The following is a 20,589-nucleotide window of genomic DNA, read 5'->3' as shown; positions in this document are numbered from 1 at the left end:
CAAGCGGATCAGTCCTCCCAACATCTGTGATGGTGGTGAGGCCTCCGGAAACGTACTCCAGAGCTCCCTGGCAGTGTTTTTTAACTTAGCTAATTGCAGGAAGTGACCTCTCTTTACATTAAAGTCATCTTGGGCCTCATGGAATGTGAGGAACTCATTTTCTGGGAAAAGATCCCCCACCAGCAAGCATCTCCCTCTCTCCACTGTATAGTGGACATGTCATCCTCTTTAGCTCTGAAGGGCGCAAGATTCCAGATATTCAGTTCTCTATCAAAGGGGTCCCTGTGCAACACCTTTTTCACAGCCTCCCACCACACTCGTACTATTTGGTGGGCTAGGTAGGGCAGCTGGATATCTACACACCCACCTCAAGATGTGTGGTAGGGCCTCGTCCCCAGTCAGACCGTGCAAAAACTGTTTCTCCCAGATGTCTGTGTTTATCAACATCAGGAGGCGTGTTATAGTTGTACCGCATAAAAGTAAGATTGCAAATCCGGGAGTACTAGTCCTACCACTTCCAGCAGTCGTTTCAGAGTGGACAAGACCACCCAGTTTCTCTTCCCTGCCCATATTAAGGATACAAGGACACTGTCAGTTATGCAGAAAAATCTATCCGTTAGAGGGAATGCCTGCCGCATTCTGTATGATATATAAACACTGGGGTAACAATACCATCTTTGCCACTACTACCCTCCCCATCACCAACAATGGCAATGTATTTCAAAAAGCGATTGAGTTATGAAAGCCTTGCAGTACTTTTTGCACATTTACTCTCCAGTGTTCCTCCGCTGTCCTACTAACCATAATCCCCAGATATCTGAAGCTGTCATGCTCGCAGCGTACTCCCTGATCAGGCAGGTGGGTCAGTGGCACTGTAGCCATTCTCCCTAATGGGTACAGTAGCATTTTCTTTATGTTTACCTATAGCCCAAACAACCTCCCAAATCTTTCCAAATTTCTCAGCAGAATGGGCATCACCTCTGTGGGCATATGAAGGTATAGTAGGGTGTCATCTGTGTACAGAGAGTTGATATGAGTTGCTTCCCCCATCTGAATTCTCCAGTGTGCCAATTTCCTGTGCAACAGGAGCGCCAGGGGCTCCACTGCCAAAGCAAAAAGAAGAGGTGAGAGAAGACAACCCTGTTGGGTGCCTCGAGTGCCCCTCTCTACCGACCAGGCCCGCGAGACAATGCCGATTTAGAGCTGTACTACACGCGGGCATAAATCGGCACTGATCTTCATGTATAATACCAGGAATCACTTCTTGTAGGCATTACACTAATACTTTACATAGTATTTTGAAGTCTGTGTTAATCATGGTTAAGGTGTATAAAATGTGGGGTCATCGATGGCCTCCCCCAAACCCCCCCTGGGTTTCAACATTGAACTCAGACTTCCCTCACAGATGGTCAGAGGCAGCATCCTATATTTGCGTCACTACAGCAGCACCTCGAGCAATCGCTCCATTAGTACTGCCGCATATACCTGGTAAAGAGGGGAAGCAATTGCACTTAAAATATATTTCAAGGCAATCCCCGTGTTAACGTACGGTAGCGACAGGCCTTACAATAGTGAAAAACGAATTTAGCAGTATTTCATTATCAGGATATGTACTGCACACCAGTATATGTCATATATTTTAAACCTATGGGGCTGCCTTGAGCCTACTTAAGGGAAGGTTTGGGCCTGGCAAGTGAGTAAACTTGCCAGGTCAAAATGGCAGCTTAAAACTACCCACACACAGACAATGCAGTGGCACGTCTGATACATGTTTATAGGGCTAGTCATGTGGTTGGCACAATAAGTTCTGCAGGCCCACCAGTATCATTTGATTTACAGGCCCTGGGCACACATGGTGCACTATACTAGGGACTTGCTCACTATGCCACTGGATTCAAGGTAGCCTGCCTGATGAGGGGTGATACCCCGAAAATGGTCTCAGGAAGCTCGTTTCCAGTCCAGAGAGGACCTTGCCTGGCCGTTCGGGCTGAACAGTTCCAAAAGAAGGCATGGTCAAGACAGATTTGCATATGGCTGGGTCCAAACTGGGGCTGCGTGGTGGACACAAAAAAAAAAAAAAATGAAAGAAAATCGATGGATTAAACTCAGATCTCTGACTAGGAGTGAATGTTTGCATTGTTCAGCATTCCTTCCATCATCTGTTCTTTTTTGCTTCTCCAGTACCACTGTAGCATTTGATTTACAGGCCCTGGGCACACATATGGAACTTTACTAGGCATGTACTAGTAAATCAAATATGACAATCATGGATAAACCAATCACCAATACAATTTAGACAGAAAGCATATATACTTTAGCACTGGTTAGCAGTGGTAAAGTGCCCAGAGTCCTAAAGACAACACAAGCAGGTCAGAAAAATTATGAGGAAGAAGGCACAAAAGTGTGGGGATAACTCTGCAAAAAGGGCCAGTTCCAACAATAATTGTCACTTTCAGATTGTCACTGCCTTCGCCTGTGTTTCTTCCTTGGTAACCTTGTTTCCTTTTCAGTGTTTGCTTGGCGTAGGCTGGTGGTGGTGGTGGTTGCCTATTTTGCTGTTGAGGATACTGTGTTCGGCTGATATTGATACGAAAGCAGCTTTCTGCCCTTGCACAACAAAAGGGCATTCTCTTCAACTGTAAATTCCCCAGTGACTCTACAATTTCTTTGTCTGCTTTGGCTGACTGTAGGGCGTTGCCAACATGCTTGCCAGATAACGTCTCTCCTTCACAAGTATGGCTTTTCCAGTTTCTTACTTTGAATTTCAGGTCTGAAAGAAGTGGCCTTCAACCACACCTGTCTGCAAAGAACAACCGCTCCTGCCAACTGATAGAAACCTGTAGAAGCAATGTCCATCGAACAGTCTATCATATCAGATGAAGTTCTTTTACCCTCCTGAAGGATTTTTTTTGCCTCAGTTTGTGCACCCTCTGGTAGACATTTGACGTACAGGCAGACCACATCTGCCTGTCATAGCGACTGAGTATCATTAAGGAACCGGCTACCCTAGCCGTAGCCGCTGACATAATAGAAAAACGCTTCCCTATATTGTTCAAATACCTACCCTCTTTTTCAGGTGTGTGGAGAAGGGTGTGTATGGATTTTTCAAGCTACGTTGGACTGCTTATGTTATCTCAGAAGCTGGAAAATTTTCTGGTGCTCATATTTCCTATCTAATCTAGGCAAGACAGTGGAAACAGATTACTTGATTTTATTACTTTCAAGCCTTTCTCCCAAATTAAATCTACAGTGGGGACTGTGCTTACTGATCTAGAAGGCTTTTTAAAGTCACACAAGAAACAAACTGATTGTTTTGTAGGTATTCACAATACAAATATTTGCTGCTCTTTCCATTATATTGCGGAATCCTCCAATATTACCAGGAGGAGAATCCACAGGCTAAGGACCAGGTGTCAAAGGAGCTGGAATTAAGGGCCAGATGTAGAAAGCTTTTTGCAGGACGCAAACTGCGAAAATCGCAGTTTACGCCATGCAAAAAGCCTTTTGCGATGCTCATTCCCAAATTGCGAGTCAGTACCGACTCGCAATTCGGGAATGCGAGTCGTAAATAGGAAGGGGTGTTGCCTTCCTATTTGCGACTCGCATCGCAATTCAGAGTTGCTTTGTGACCGTGAATGCGGTCGCAAACCAACTCGCAGTTACCACCAGTGTCACACTGGTGGTAACTCATTAGCAAAAGGGAAGGGGTCCCCCTTTGTTAATGTCGAAAAAAATATTTTTTCAGAGCAGGCAGTGAAACCAAATGGTTTCGGTATTTTTTTCATTTTGCAACTCGTTTTCCTTTAAGGAAAACGGGCTGCAAAATGAAGAAAAAAAAACTGCTTGATTTAAAAAGCAGTCAAAGACATGGAGGTCTGCTGACTACAGCAGGCCACCATCCCTGTGAGTGCAGGGACTCGCTATGGGGACGCAAAATGCGACACACCTCATGAATATTGATGAGGTGGGTCTTTGCGAGTCGCCATTCTATAATTTCGTACATCTGGCCCTAAGTGGTCATCCCATTCATGAGGTACATCTTAATGATCATCTGGTACTTCACCTTATTCTCCTTCCACATCAGAGGATATATCTTCATCTGTAGGAAGATTTGCAAGTTTTGACCCTGATGTTTTCTTAGGTGTATTGTCCGCTGGTAAATTACGAAGCGTCTGTGCAGTAAGCAGTTGTATATGAGGACATTGCAGAGACATCAATGGTTGTCTAGGAGATGTAGACTTTGTAGGTTCTGGAAAGATCTTATAGTAATCATCCAACATGACCTTTAAGTCATGGAATAATGTTCTCAGCATCTACATTATCTCATGATATTGTTTTACTCGAAAGGAATAGCATTCTGCTTGAAAATATTCCTTCCCTTTCCCCTCTTTTTGATATTTTACATTTAATTCAGAAGGGTTATGAAGTGCTCCAAAAGTCTCACCATCGCCCTCTGAATCGCCCTTATCCAATAAATGGCTTGGAAGAAGTGGTGACACCTTAATGGGGAGGTATGATCAGGCATTAATAGAATTGTTTCTTAAAAGTATTACTTCCCTTGTCAAGGGTGTTATGTCGACTCAACTGGGAGTTATGCTGTGGATGCTGTTACTGGTGTTATCAATGGGGTCATCGTAAATCATACCATTGGGGATATTGTTGTATTCAAGGTTGTTGCAGATGTTACTGTTGAAAATGTTGCAAATATTAACGATATCTTCGCAGACAGTTTTTTCATTGTCAGTGCATCTGTGACAGATTTCTCCCTTGAAGGCACTGAAGAGGACTTTTTAAATTTTAAAGGCAACTTGGGAGAAGGTGTTGTAAGCTCAGATTTGGACTTTCTTGAAGAAATGTCCTTTTTTATGTTTGTGGAAGCTCTCAGCAGATGGTCTTTGCTCTCTGGATGACCTAGGATGGGTCTTTTTCAAAGCCTTTTTAGGTTGCTCCAGAAGTAGTTTTCCTGACCTCTTCCTTTTATGGGGCTCTGCACTGGATTTTGAATATTCCTCACTGTCTTCCACAGAAACCGGGTTGTCCTCGGGTTTAAGCTTTTGGAGCCATAGTAATAGCCTACCCTTTAAGGTTTTTAGAAGAAAAAGTATGACAGATCTTGCATTCTTTTGCATTATGAGAGGGGTGAAGGCAGTAGATACATCCATAGAGGATCTTCTGAATGGAGACCATTCTTATTACATGCTCCACAAGGACTAAATAGCCCTGTAGTAATAGAATTTGACATCTGGAATAGTCAGATCTTGTCTACAGATGTTATTTTTAAGAGGTTATTTTGAAATGAAATCTAGATTAACTGAGCAGGTCTCAGGGAGGCTCCCTTCACATTATGCTCTAGAATTATCAAGGGAAGGAAGCCACTGAGGGTACAGGATGCTGTTACCTGGTTAGCTGGAGTTTGGTTCTTTTTTAATGATGTAGATAAGATACTGAAGGGAATGTTTTCTAGACCTTCCGGGCTATGTGTAGCACTGTACTGCATTCTTGTACCACGGGACTCCCACTCTGACAACTGGGAATGATTCAAGCATGAGAATGTATGAAAGATCCAGTATTGGAGAACTAATCATTCTGGTATGCCTCACCGCCTGCAAAACAGTCTCTGATGCTTGTGCGCTGCATCACAGTTTACTGTAGAGTCAATAAATTTTACTGCTTCAAAAAGGGACAAGTCCCACATCTATAAGCATCCCATTACATTTTCCACAAGACTTAAAACAATGTGCAGTTCAATACTTTAACACACAGTAAGGGGTGGCAAACAAGTTCAGAAAAAAATGCCTGAGAGAAGATCTGCAGCTTCTAATTTAATTTCATGAGCCTTCTGTTACAGGTTCATTTCTGACTCTCATTCAATTGGTCATATGGATTATGCAAGAAACCCATTCAAATAGTGGGGACAAGGCCTCAAATAAATTAGGATTGGAAACTAGATCCGGCGACCATATTATAAAGGTAAATTTACTGTTCAATTCAACACTCAAAAATATCTATCTTTAACCAGTGACTTAAATGGCTTCTCTGTTGGTGAGTAAGCTTCGAAAAAAGAATAATCATCACCTCCAGGACTGAATTTTTGTCCAGCTATCCTTAAGTTTATTCAAGACATGGAGGTGAAGATTACACCAGCAGATTGTTGCACAATACATTTTGACTCATGTTTTTTCTAGCGTTGATGATTTATATGTAATGTTAAACTATTTTGTACTACATATGTTCAGTAGTAAAGAAGAAAGGTAAATCATTCCAGGGTGTGATACCTGTATAAATATTTGTAGGGACAGAGCAGAAATGGAATTAAAAAAATAGATGATGGCTGAGATGAATTTTCAAAAGTACCTTCCACACAAAAAACACAGGCCAGTCTGAAGACTGGTATCAGCTACTATGGGACTGTTGTGGGACTGGTTAAATTAACTTAGTGTTTCAGGCTGAAGTAGTTTTGCAGCAATGAGAGTAAATCTCACTTTCTTTCATAATAGACTAGAACTTCAAAATGCCTACACTGAAAACAAGGTGTACATAAATTAGCATTCTCTGTGCATAGGATGAAGACAATTTGCCTTCACAGGTCTAGAGGAATGGACACCCTGAACGATTACATCATAAATAATTACTTTCGGAAATGATTGCTCAAAATTCTCATTGAACCTCCATCTTTCTTTTCAACAGGAGTATTGGGAATATACACCTTGATTTGCTCAATCTGCAGCTTCAGATTTACTTTTAATGGCTTGGATGAATGCCAACTCATTGAGCATTCATATACCCTCACTTCATCCTATCTGAATGAGGCAGGGATACTAAGAGTGTCTAAGCAACATTATTCTATGATATCTGAGGAATCATCTGTGCTGAGAGTTGAAGATGCAGTGTTACCTTTTTTCATGGGGTGTCCAATTTGCTGCCATCATTATTAGAAAGGATGCAGATGGCAGCCACTGAGTTAGAATACATGCTCCAAGTCTTCTTTAACATGTCCGCAGACAGAGCCTGTCATCCCCAAGCGGCTTTTAACAAATGAAGCTCCAACATAAGGACCAGTGTATAGAAACAGGCCTTCAGTATTAAGAATCATGGATCAAAAGTGTGTACAACAGTCAGGATTCTTAAGAGTTTCTATAAAAAAGGCTCATTTATTAGGTTGGAAAAAAATAAGAGTAACATTGAAAGTTTTGACACTGTTACTCTCTGTCTTTACAACATTACCACGTCATCCAAGAGAGACAGTCTAAGAAGGGATCAAGTTGCTTCAATGAAAAAGGAGGGTCCAGACGGATGACTTCCTGTAAAGAATGCCGTTTTATATGGGCTGTGGGAACTTAAAACCGGAGGGCCTGGACCCCAGTCCTCCTTCTAGCAGAAATAATGTATTATTGAATGGTAAGATCCCACATCTGAAGTATCTTCTAGTTGAAAGCACTGTATATGCGATACATAACATAAGTCAAGTTCAGCACGCTTTTATTATAAAGTGAGGGGAATTGAAAAGACATCAAAAAGGCAGTCTCTCATTTGACACGTTTTTTAGTTAAGAGGAGATTAAGTTCCAATATTCAACGGAGTTTCAGCCAACACGTGTTTCGCCCCATATTGCAAGTGCGCCAGGGCTTTCTCAAGGCACGTTATATAGAGTAGAAGAATCTTCTGACAAAATTGTCACAATTGTTGATAAGATCAAATTGATGGAGTGTTAGCAAAATACAGCGTCCCGACGCGTCCTGCGGTTAATCGCGAAGGGATCAAGCAGGAATGTCCTATAAATGTTAGATACAATGATTAATCATCATCCTAGTTTGGCAAGACCAAGATATCCATCTGCAGTATCTTCAACTCCAAGCCCTTTCCATATTGGATGTCATGTAGTGGAGATACTGGATGATACAACTGCAACAGCTTCAAGACTGCACATCAGAGACACCGACAGAGCAGGAAATAAAGGAGGAGATGGTGGAGGTGGCAGTGGGAAAGAAAGCAGCATAGAGGAGGTAGTAGTGTCAGAGAGGCCCAAGAGGCAAGACAATTGTTTCTTGAGCCATTGAAAGAGGAAGTGAGCATGACTTCCCATGGGTTGCAAATATTGAAAGGAAAGCTTACACATCTCCTCTATTTCGCCCACAGAGTTGAACAACTCCAGTGCCATCAATGGTGCTTTGTTCTCTTCCACTGAAAATATCACTTCCAGGATATAAAGGGAAGGTTAGTTGTTTCTTCCTTTTCTATCAAATGCTTGACACTGTACTCATCATTAATAGTGAAGTCGTCAATGCCAAATGGAACATCATAATCAAAGGAGGAATACTGAAAAGAAAGAAAAGCCTGTAGCGAAGATAATGAGTGATCTCATGCCAAGTGAGTCATAAACAAAGTTTCAAACAGCAAGGGTTAACAATGAAAAGTCTCAATGTTTACAAAAAATGTACATACTATAGCCAATGGACTGAACCAGTTTGCACTGCAATACCCTTGTAAAGAGCCCATGCTTGTGCCCAGAAGAAGTAAACCTCTGTGTCTTGTCTGATAAGAAGAAACACCAAGGACTACCTACTGCCGCCAATGCATATACTGAAATGGAAACTGAAAAGTACTTTCAGCATAAACAAAGGAACATTTATGATCAGATTACTCTAAAATTTTGGAAAGTAACAGTGTAGTTTAGAGAAACATTTTTTCCAGGCAGTGTCTGTGGTGTAGGCAATTTCCAACCGAGAAGGAGAAAAAACAGAGAGCGAGAATAAATTGGTAAAGCCTTTGGAATGTCCCATTTTTAACCGCATTTCATTTGTATGGACTCTATTTAAAAGTAGCAATACAACCATCAGAAGATGATAAATGAACAGAGACAAAGTAAATTGACATAAGAGATATCGGATGCAACAACATGCAGTTCTGATGTCATGGCTGAAGTAGAGCATTAAAACAGTTTTTAAAAAATTACTGAAATATTATCACCAGATTTGGATTGATTTTGTATAATTACATCTGAATGCCCTGAAGTAGTCTTTAACAAATACAGTGAAAGACTAAGACGGGTTGGAGTGTGAGTAATGGGGTCTTTTCCATTTCTGCAAAACCAATGAATCAACTAATCCTATGATGTATACTGACCCTAACTCCAAAGGCAGAGTGCTGTGCCCTGCCCACCGACAAACCGGCAAGAGGCACCATCCATAAAGTATTTTTAAAGCACACCTAGAAAAAGAAGTACTGGGACATCTTTGCATGAAAGGCATGCCACGGTTAAGGACCTGCAAGTTCTTTCCTCAAAGTATTTAGGTAAAACAATAATTTAGACAATTATGTAAAATTGCTTATCCATTGGTTTATGCCTTTACATTTAACAGTCAGTGCAACAACATAGCATTTGGCCATGCTGCGGTGACATATATTTAAAACAGAGCTGAAGCTTAGGAACAGCAAGAGGGATTGGTGCTTATATAATCTCTGTCACAGTACTGAAAGTAGAAGTAGACACCAGAAGCTGTTTTAAGCTGCTAAATCATCACATCAGTGTGCAACCTAAGAAAATGAATACTTGTGTGACATCACAGCAGGAACACATTTCTGGACAAATAATTATAGAAGGCAGATTACTTGTAAACTGAACATCTTCGTAGCTGCTGTGCATTCAACAAACCTCTGCAACTTCAGCACCCTAGAAGCAGCATCCTCTCTCATTAAAAAAAAGTCAGACAATACCCTCCTAAGATTAAAAAAAATGTTTTTACCAGTTATAGTACCAAAATTACTAATAGTATAAAATGATACATGATCAGGCTTCATAAGTGGGTATTTTCCATAACAGCGTTCTAAATTACCTATTAGATTGTGAGTTCCAGCAATACATTTCCTTGGACACAACAGCCCTATTGACACTTATCTGCATGCTATTCCATATATAAAAAGCAAGCATATTTAAATGCTCCATTAAGTCAAAAACACCTACCAGTGTTGAGTACCCTTCTTCGTCTGACTCGGGCTGAGATAAATCAGATTCACTTCTTGATTTATTTAGTCTGTAGTTTGGGCCGGAATGGATCAAGTGACTTTCTGCAGAAAGACTCTCGCTCCTATATTGTAGAAAATAAAATCTGTTAGAATATAATGGCAATTTTGTGCTATATAACAATTCAATATTTATAAGGTAAATGTTTTCACAATAATAGTACAACCATGCTAAGTTGGACAAAACCATGAACCCATACAAATGGCTGTCCACCAACCTCATCCTTCATAGAGTTGCGAGGTAGTATAAAACAGGTACAAAAACGGTGGTGATTATAAGGTAATGACAGGTAAGGTCTTCATAATTGGCCCTTCAAAATATTACAACTGAATATTCCCCTCATCACCCCTACTCTTTAAACTCTCAACCTGGTCCTCACTACAGCTAACTTAATTTCTAATGATTTTAATCTCAGTAACAAAGGGAACAACTACAAATTTCGAGAAGAGTACGGAGGGAAGTATGTAACCATCAAGATATCCACATATTTAAGAAAATAATCCAGGTAAGTAACTTTATTTTCAAGCGGTAAATTCCATATTGGGAGCAGCAAAGAATTAGCAAACCAGTCTGAATTACTACATGACTCTTTCATATATATTAACATTTTTAATCTTTACCATTACTTCTTGGCACCCTTCCTATTGTGTGACGGATCACCCCGAAACAGTAGCTGAATTGCCCAAAGTATATGTTTTGAAAATCTTCTGAAGTTTTGTCAAGTGGCGCAAAAGTTATAGGCAAAACACAAAACGCTCTGTCTATGGGAACTAGGTCCTAACTGTAACTACCTTCTGGCCGCCAGTAGGTTATTATATATATATATATGTATATATATATATATATAAAAAACATTTCCACTGAAAAAACTAAAGGTTACAGGGATGTTAATAGTTAGGTTCTGAATTTAAATGCACAAAACCATAGAAATTCAGCAGTTATACCTATGATCAATTCAAGTAACTATAACTCGCATCCTAAGGTAACTATAACTCGCGCCCCTGAAAAATGCGCAACATGGAGTTTGATGTAGTGGGTGTGTTTTTTTTTTCCTTTCAATTTTTCTCTGGCTCTGCGGATCCACACGTTGACCCACGGATCCGATGGAAAAAAAAGAGAAGGGCAATTTTTTGCCCCAGCTGATGTGACAAAATGGAAACTGCAACTTTTCTGCCAGGTTGCGGCCAGTTAATCAGGGACTTGCTTCCCCACCCAACCCCCCTCTGCACCCCCGGATCGGACACCAGATCCAAGGATCCTCCACATCCCTATATATCTATATTTGTTAACCTTCAATAACTCTGAATCTACTGAACGGATTTACACCAAATCAACAAAAAGTACAATCTGCGTACCAAGATCTAACTTCCTGCCAAATTTGATGCAATACAGTTCAGCAATTTTGGCTGTAGACATGTCTAAAGACCCCATTGGAAAAATGCAATGGGAAAACATGTTTGGGACCCTCCACTTTTTCTCAGCCCCCACTTGATGAATCAGCCAGAAACTTTCAAGTCAGCAGCTGAACGGACTGTCGTATTAGTTATGACAATTTTGTGAAGATACGTCAAGCGGTGCCAAAGTTATTGGCAAAACAATAAATGATTTTCCTATGGAAACTAAGTCCCAATTATAGCTACCTACTGGTAACCTGTGGGGGGGGAAGAGAGAGAGAGAGAGACAGAGAGAGAGAGAGAGACAGAGAGAGAGAGAGACAGAGAGAGAGACAGAGACAGAGACAGAGACAGAGACAGAGACAGAGAAAGAGAAAGAGAGAGAGACAGACAGAGAGAGAATGAATACACAGCTGGCAACTTAGCTATGTAATATGTACCCTATATTCCAATGGAAGGGTTCTGGTGACATTTCTAAACCACAAGACCAAAGGCAAAGTGGTTTATAAGTGACACCCACAACTCTGTGATTTATGGAAAAGAATTCCTAGTTTGACAGCTTTTCTGTAAAATAAGAGCTTTGGTACCATTGGCAAACATTACATCAGATTGCTCACCCAGTCAGAAATTATCCATGAGGCAGCACTCAAAACAGGACTGGCACTCGCTAGTAGTCTACAGGGTTTCAAGAGAAACCAGACTCAGTAGCCATCCCAGTGAATTCAGTTCAAATAAATCTTTCCTAGTAACTAAAGCTGAGAATCTTGCAATCTAGTTTCTTCTTTGTTTGATTTTTAACTGCCAGATTCTGAAAGTGTGGTCCACCTGTTCCATACTTCTCTTCACCTTGAGAATGCCATAACCTTTCATTCCAGAGGGACATCGCACAGCAGTTATTTAATCTATAATCAAGGCCAGTCATGGAATTGTAATTCTGGGAGCCCAAGGTTTGCCACACTGCAGATTAGGGAATCGCACAGAATTCAGAATTTGTGGTACAGCTAGCCTATGGGGATTGTAAATATGATCACATCTCAAGTGTACACATCTCGCCATATTGATTTTTTCTTATGTGCTCATGCTGTTCAATGCTCTGGGAATCCACAGGCGAGACAATAATTATATTAAGTGCTGCTTTAGCAAGGATGAACACCAGCAAGGCCTGCTCATCTGTCTGTGTTGCAGAGATGGTGTCGTTTTGCTCCAATCCATTTGGAGCCTTGTTGAGTAAACTGGAATTGTTCCGGCATGTTTCCATCATTCTTACCACAACACACCACTGCAAGACAGCCTGTTCCCTGGATGGGGGCCGCTCCCAAGCTCTGGCAGCACCACGCTTAAGGTCCTCCCACAGAGCTGGAGGGCAGCATTACATGCCTTGGCTGCAGGGACAAGATTAACTAACAGAACTAATGCAGCAGATACAATTCAAAGTATTGTGCTCCGTGCAGCTGTCCTTTTATTGCACTGGCTCTACATTCCTGTCCAACCTTCCCTTGAATTATATTTCCACATGAGCTCTCAGCCTCTGTTAACTTCTCCACTCTACAACAAATCACCTTGTGGATCTAGAACCATTAGGGTCTGGGGTCTATGTTCGGCAATGTTGTCCTTCAACAAACCTGATTAAAAGCTCTTCTAGAATAAGGTTATGCTCTGGATGTTGCGGCTTAGAATATAAGGCCTGCAACTCACTTACTCTGTGGGCAGATGTACTTGCTAAAAGTGAGGCTTTTTTCAATGTCAGAAGCCTGAGGGAACAACTGTGGAAAGCCTTGAAAGGAACACACATTAACCATTTTAAGACCAGATTGAGATCCCACAAAGGCATGATAAACGGTGAAGGTGGGAAAGATGAACAAGACCCCTATGTGCAATAGGGGACTTGAACAAGGAGGGTTGGTTAGGCAGAAAGAGCAGATAGATGGCCCTTAAGAGTCCCCAAAGCAGAGCCCTGCTGGGCAAGGGAAAGACTAAAGAGAAGGACTTCAGAAAGAGGGGCAGAAAGAGGTTCACTATGTTTCTCTGCACATCACCCCACACATTTTTTCCACCTGTTGGCGTCTACTGAGTTAGTGGAGGGATGCCTGGCTACCAAAATAACTTGACAGACTTCGTGAAGAAAGTTGAAAGCTGTCAACTTCCACTGTTCGATATCCATGCAAGAAGGCAGAGAGAGGACTGGTTGTGGTGAAGAATCCTCCTCTGCTGCGGCGTCTGAAGATCCTCCTGAAGGGGCAGCCTGATTTGAGGATCGATGGGCATGCTCAGTAGCTTGGGTACCAGAGTCTGGAGCCACAAGAATGACTTGGGCCTGGTCGTTCCTGATCTTGAGAACTCTGGGCATTGTGGCATTGAAGCATAGGTATTCTCAAAGGGGAGGGAGTCGCTCCTTCGGACAATCTGCAAAACGCACCTGTCCCATGTTATGGACTGCCAGTGGGGCAGGTGATGGCAATCTTTGCCAACAAGTGGATGCCCATGATGGTAAAGGGGCAGATTAGGAGGGCTTGGAGGGAGCAGTTGCTGGGGGAAAAGAGGGGGGTGAGGGGCTGCTGACCAGACCTCTGGCTACCTGACACATTAGGTTTGTGGGTACAGTGCTCTTGACCATGAGAGGCTGGGGAGCATGAGTAGCTCAGTGGCTGGGAGGGAACTGGCATGGCTGTAAGCCCCTTCCGTAGCCATGAAGGGACCGAAAGGCAAATTGTGGATGATGTGGTGCTGCGGAGAGGCCCAAGGACTTGGCCGTAGCATGAGAGTCCTTAAATCACTCCAGTGCTGAATCTGCCTGGTCTCACACAGGTGCCATCAAAGGGCATATGCATAAGGGAAGCTTGGACATCCCCTAAAAAGTCAGATGCCCTCAACTAGGTGAGGCGCCTCAGGACCACCATCGAGGAAACCGCTCTGTCCAGTGAGTTGGTTGTGTCGAGTCCAAATCGTATTGTGAATTTTGCTGCATCTCTCCCATCGGCAACATCTTGAGAGAATATGGTTCGGGTGTCCTCTGGGACCTGTGGCAGCACTTGCACAACCGTGTCCCACAGAGTGTAAAAGTAACGGGCCACAAAGTATGCAGTGTTCACAGACCGCTGTGCAAGGCTAGCGGAAGAAAACAACTTCTTCCCCAAAGAGTCCAGCCTCTTGGGTTTCCTATCTAGCTGGGAGTAGAAGGCAGTAGGGAATGCACCTTAGGGGGTTGAGGCTTGGACCACCAAGCACTCTGGGGTAGGGTGTTGGGTGAGGACGTTTGAGCCCCCTTGGGCGGGGCGATGGTGGTGGGAGATCGTCCTATTCACAGGAGCCCCTGTGTTGGGTTTGGACCAAGTACCCAGAAGTACATCAGTGAGGGCGTCATTGAATGGGAGAAATTGGTGGGCAGATAAGAGTCAGGGCAGATTTGGGTATTCATCTGGAAGATACTATATAACTGAAGGTTATTCATATAACATGTAGTCAATTAATACAACTGATAGTCATTTAACCATGAAGGGTAATAAAATGTAATTTGATACCATGACATTTATTTCATACTTGACATCTCCAGCTTTGGGAATATTTACTTTCATGGAAGAATTTTCATGACCACCATGGTTTGACACATTTATAAACTTTCTCAAATTCCAAAACAATGCCAACAGACAATTCACCCACCTGTTTACTAACTCTCACCGCTCTCAATAATAAAAAAAATGTAGACGATCCAGCTTTGACAAATCTCCCTTTCCTCATGTGAACCCAGTGACTCATGCCAACTGCAGATGATTCACCCACATGCTTCATGTTTTGCAACTTTTGATGCATCTCAGGGAATCTTGAAATTGACCCACATTTCACATTGTCATAACCAATTTTCTGAAATATAGTCAACATCCACTTTTGCTTCAAATAACACATCACAGCCATGTCCCTCATCTTTTCAAAATGAGATTTTTCTCCCGCCATTTTGGGAGTAGTGGAATATTACCAAACCATTGAATGTTTTTTTTTTTTTTTTTTTTACAATCCTTCCCATTAACCAAGGCTAACTGTAATACCTCCTTTAACTCTTTTATCAACTTTTTCACAATGTCATTACACTACATTACACTGACATGTGAATGTGTTCAATAACATGATCAGACAAGAAATACTTCATTTCCAAAGATATCAACAGAACACCATTACCAGTAACAATGCTTTTGAGGACAACCTGTTTCATAAAGTCAATACCATATTTTAATGTGACTTGACTTGCCACTTTTACTTCAGGCCACAGTGACATCTGATTAGCCATGCACAAAAAACACGTATCTTCTGGATAAACATATTGGAACTGCAATATATAGGGAAATTCTTTCGCTCACTCTGCCAGGACTGGACATTGGTAATTTAACATATTAAATTTTTTTCTGAGATTCATCACTTGTGGCACAATCTATGCATGACCTTGCTTTGTTCTCCACCTGCCCTGCCTGCCCACTCCCGACCACCAAAAATCAATTCAGATCCTCCCTTTCATACGGCTCATTCCAGGGTAGCCCACATGAATCATATCCAATATGGTCTGCCTCAGAACCCCCGGAACTTCGAGTTGACCACTCCGCATCAAAACACAACACCTCAGCAACCCTTCTTTCAAGTTTTTCTTCTCTGGCCTTTTTGACCTGATAGAACACAAAACTTTCTGGATTATTTGATCTTTCCCCCATGTCTTCTTCCACTCAGCCTCTGTGATAAACGCACTCAACACCTCAAAAACATAAATCACTCTCCCTAATTCATCATCTTCAACACATTCATCAACCATTTCACTGACCAGCAGTCGTGACAGACAATCCGCTAGAGCATTTCTAGCACAAGACACATATTCTACATGAAAATTAAAATCTTGCAATTTCATAACCCTGAGTGTTGTTTTTTTGTACAGGTGGCCAATGATCAGTTCTAACAACAAAATGTTTTCATACAGATATTTCCTAAAATATTCTATGCTTCATCAGCACGCTAATGTTTCCTTTGTCAGTGTAGAATATTTGTCTTCTGCATCTCTCAATTGTTCGGATGCAAATGTGTAAATCTGTTATAATTCAGCATTCTGAAAACCCACACATACTCATTTTAAAATGTTCTTTCTATTTAACTGAAACAATTGCAATTTTGACCCGTAATGTGGAATATATCAATGGTTGCACTTACTGACATCCATCTTGCAACCCAAGCTGATATAAGCCCCACCCTAGAACATTTGATTACATTCAATCTGAGTTCACTTGAGAGGTATTTGTAAGTCATTTAAGGACTCTTCGGTCATTTCTGATATTCATGTTAATGAGACATGAATATCTCCCTTGGTATAATATGATAATCACTTGGTCACTGCAGAACACAACATATATACCTATGTGCGTGATCATGCATGCAAAGGATAATCCTAACTACTATATGGAGAGATACCGTGCACCAGAAAGAATGAGTAACTTTTGGTGGCATATGAATGCTGTGCATAAAGAATGCTACTTTTACAAAAGACTGCTCAACATAAGCAGTACTAAACACTAATCCAACAACTACTCATTTAATGTAGAGCCAGGGGTTATATTCATAGATACAAAGCACCCTTTTTGAAAGTTTTAAACAGCTAGATGATTGTCAACCCAGAGTTTCTCCAACCACATTGACATCCATTCAAATTGCTATAGATATGATTTACTCCTAGGTACAAAATGTATGTCATGTATGTCTATTCAGAATCACACACAAATCACAGAGGGACCAAGGTGATAGTGTATGTCAACATTCAACTCTTTATAGGATACTCATGTTGAGAACCTCAGGCACATGGAAGACATTTTACATCAACAATCCCAATAATTACTACACACGTGTAACAGAGTGAATTCAGTAACAACATTCTGCTTGCATGACATACTATGTGAATGCACTATTCAAAGACAAAGTGAATGCTATGTGAATACACTTCTGCATGGAGGGAAGGAGTTTTTAAGATTGTACAAATGTTTAAATGATTAGCACTTGATGAGAAAGAGGGCCAGTGAATGTCATTAGAAAATATTGCTTAATTCTAGTTATCCATTTTGGTTTACCTTCCTTAAATTTAAAAACACTAAATTTATCAGTCTCTTGTTTGGGATGGTGGAAATTCTAAATACAAAAAAGAAGCCTTTCTGTCAAAAATAAACATCTTACACATTTTACCACTGCCTATTAAAAACTTAAAAGGGCTTTCACTGGTATAGAGTAAATTCCTTTGACAAACTAGATGGAGTAATAATTATGGTTATTACTATATTATGCACTCCCTCTCTCTCCTATTTAGAACAGTAGGTAACCTGAAGGGCAACTAGCAACCAACAAAAAACTAGGACAAGCAAAGTCAGTAGGTCTCACCTTTCAAAAGAGACTGCTGAGCAAATGGCTTTGTCAATGCTTAGTTGCAATTGCAAAAAAAAAAAAAAAAATGAAAACATAGCTCCCACGTGCTGTCGAAGGATACAACTCATCTAGTCAAAAGGACAGTAACACAAGAAAAGAGGAGAAAGTCACTGAATCAAGAGCAAGGAACTGAGGAAGGCAAGAAAGTCACACAGTCATAAGCAAGGGGCTGAGCTAAAGCTCACTCTATGTGTTGCACTGTTCACAATAAGTTGTTGAAAGCAAACAGATAAAGCTGTCCGTAAGACTCCTAAAAAAAGGCTCTTCTTAAAACTCTGCCACAACAAACAGATATATTATACTCCCTCACTGATAGAAAGAGTTGTTAAAAGGCCCTCTAAGGGGGCTTTCAGCAGGATAGCGGATAAATGCCATTGAAAACGAGGTAGTAAAAATAAACATTACTTCCACAAAATGGTCTGTAAGATAGACATGGAGAAACAGAACGAAGCCCCAGATATCAAACTGGGGAAAATAAATGTAATGAAATTTACTATTTCAGATATTCCCTCAACAAAACAGAAACATTAACCAAAGCCCACTGTCACTACAGTGTAAGCTGGGATCTAAGAGTAATAACAACAAGTTGATGGATGGAATGCTTTAATTAATCTCAGCCACTGGCCACTTGCTGCCACATCTTAAGCTGTCGTTTTTTGCCCACCATGCCACTTCAGTTTAGTCCCAGCCATATGCAAATCAGTGTTGACCTTGATCCAATGGGTGCAATATAGCCCAAACTGCCAGGCCAGGCCCTACCTGAACCGCAACACAAGCAATCCAGGACAGGTTTCACCCCAATTAGGGCTCATCAAACAGGTACAGTTTATTTCTAGTGGCACAGTGAGCACAGGACCCACATTTTGGCGCACTTAGGCCATCACCTGTAACAACAACAAGGGGGTGGATGGCATGCTAGAATTAATCTCAGCCACTGGCAATCACGTGGGCTGCATCCCAATCAATCGTTTTTAGCTTATCATGCTTCCTGACTTTGGTCCCACCCATATGCAAATCAGTCTTAACCCTGCTCCAAAGCGAGCAGTCTAGCCCAAAGTGCAGGCCAGGTCTTTGGGGAACTGGAATACAAGCAACCCAGGACAGGTTTCACCTCTAGTAGGGCTCATCAGCCAGGTATAGCTTGGTTCCAGTGACACAATGAGCATGGGCCCCACATCTTAGGACAACACACTGAAGTATACAAAAAAGTGATGGATAGAATGCTTGTATTAATATCAGCCACTGGTAAATACTCAGGGGCGCATCCCAGTCCATCATTATTTTGCACACCAGGTGACCTTAGTTTGGACCAAGCCACCAGTTTTCAGAGCTCGAGACTTTGATGGCCATGGAGTTTGTGGGCTCTTCCGATCATGATCTCCACAAAACTAAGGAGTAGGTTTTTTCACAAAGCAGCAAATTATTCTTTCCATATGCTGGATATCACTGTACATTTATCACATGGTTGCCCACCTCGTCATGTATCCAATTCCTTCACTAGCTCTCACTGAAGGTTGTTGTTGCATCATGCCTTCCTTTGGTTTTTGAAGTTGTTCAATGACCGGGCTTACACCTAAAATCAGCAAAGCACACCGATGGATGACAGAGTTACACGCAGAAGTATAAACATCTTGGCAGTCTGCAACATCAATGCTGTCTCTTCGCTCCTCTTGGGGTGGTACAGGTGTTTCACTATCTCTTGTCCCCAATCCAGTTCCAGTTATAGACACAATGTTCATTCGATCTCGGTCCCAGCTGCGAGCTACTTCACGTGCTGATAGGAAACATTGAAAGATTTCTGTAATATGCAACACAAAAACAAGATCTTAAACACTGCTATATTAAAAACAGAGATATTCACTTCAACGACATGTCATGACACTGTTGAAGAGAGGGAAAGGCTTAATTTTGGAGCAAATTATCATCAACCATAATCTTATTAAGTGAAAAATGATTTATGTAATGGATGATTTGAGATAAGTTGTTTATGATTCAGTATCCTCACAAAATACCAACAACCATTACAGAATACTCACTCCTGGGACACTCTGCAAAAAAAGTAGTTCATATTTTGATTTCAAGGTTAGGGCAGGAATTTGTTCCTCCTCAGTTCCTACATGCCACCCAGTAGTTACACTTTAGGTAAAAATGTTAATTTATAGAAGTTTAGACAAAGTCAGTACATATCTTGAATCCTCTTCCGAAATAATTAACAACAAAATTGAAAACCTACTTACTTGCAATCCTAGTTGGGTCTAGGGACCCTACTGAAGGAAAAGATCGATTAGCTCTGCTGTTAAAAATAAATACAACTCTCTATTCCAGTTGCTCTTTCATACAAGTTAATTGAAACAGCAGCACTAACCGAGTGTTTTTAAAAATTATTTATTGCTAAAAGAAAGCCACACTCAATTAGAAATGCAAATAAAAATAGTGCTAGGGCAGAAGGACTATCAAACTTACTTTTTACACTGAAAACAGAAGAGAAATGCAATGCACTGAAGCTACAAAATTATGGAGGCTTAGCATCACTGACCAACAAAAAACACATATGAGAATGCCTCTAAATGAACAGTAATCCATGATCAGTTCATTTCAACAGCTCAGCAGTTTGTCTTCCCATACAGTGCTTTACAAATACAATGTGACATAATCGAACACAGACCAGGATAGCTTCTAAATATGAAATCATACCTAAAATAATGTACAGATAATTTTGTCAAGAAGGGACATGGC

The 20,589-nt window shown here is 41.2% G+C and overlaps 1 protein-coding gene across 12 annotated transcripts in view; it reads right to left on the bottom strand.

The window, feature by feature from the left end:
- HERC1 (HECT and RLD domain containing E3 ubiquitin protein ligase family member 1) overlaps window positions 1-20,589 on the bottom strand; it is a 1,155,039-nt gene that overhangs the window by 890,850 nt on the left and 243,600 nt on the right. For 9 of the 12 annotated variants that reach the window (XM_069222059.1, XM_069222062.1, XM_069222061.1 and 6 more), the window contains exons 23-24: window positions 19,327-19,651; window positions 9,962-10,085 (exon numbers count right to left, since the gene is read on the bottom strand). In XM_069222059.1, the coding sequence (XP_069078160.1) occupies window positions 9,962-10,085; window positions 19,327-19,651 (449 nt within the window). The remainder of the gene's footprint in view (window positions 1-9,961; window positions 10,086-19,326; window positions 19,652-20,589) is intronic. The other 3 variants (XM_069222069.1, XM_069222070.1, XM_069222071.1) reach the window with 1 other exon arrangement.

The sequence above is a fragment of the Pleurodeles waltl genome, chromosome 3_1 (assembly GCF_031143425.1).
Source record: "Pleurodeles waltl isolate 20211129_DDA chromosome 3_1, aPleWal1.hap1.20221129, whole genome shotgun sequence".
Lineage (NCBI taxonomy): Eukaryota > Metazoa > Chordata > Amphibia > Caudata > Salamandridae > Pleurodeles > Pleurodeles waltl.
This window is presented reverse-complemented; position numbering and strand designations above follow the sequence as displayed.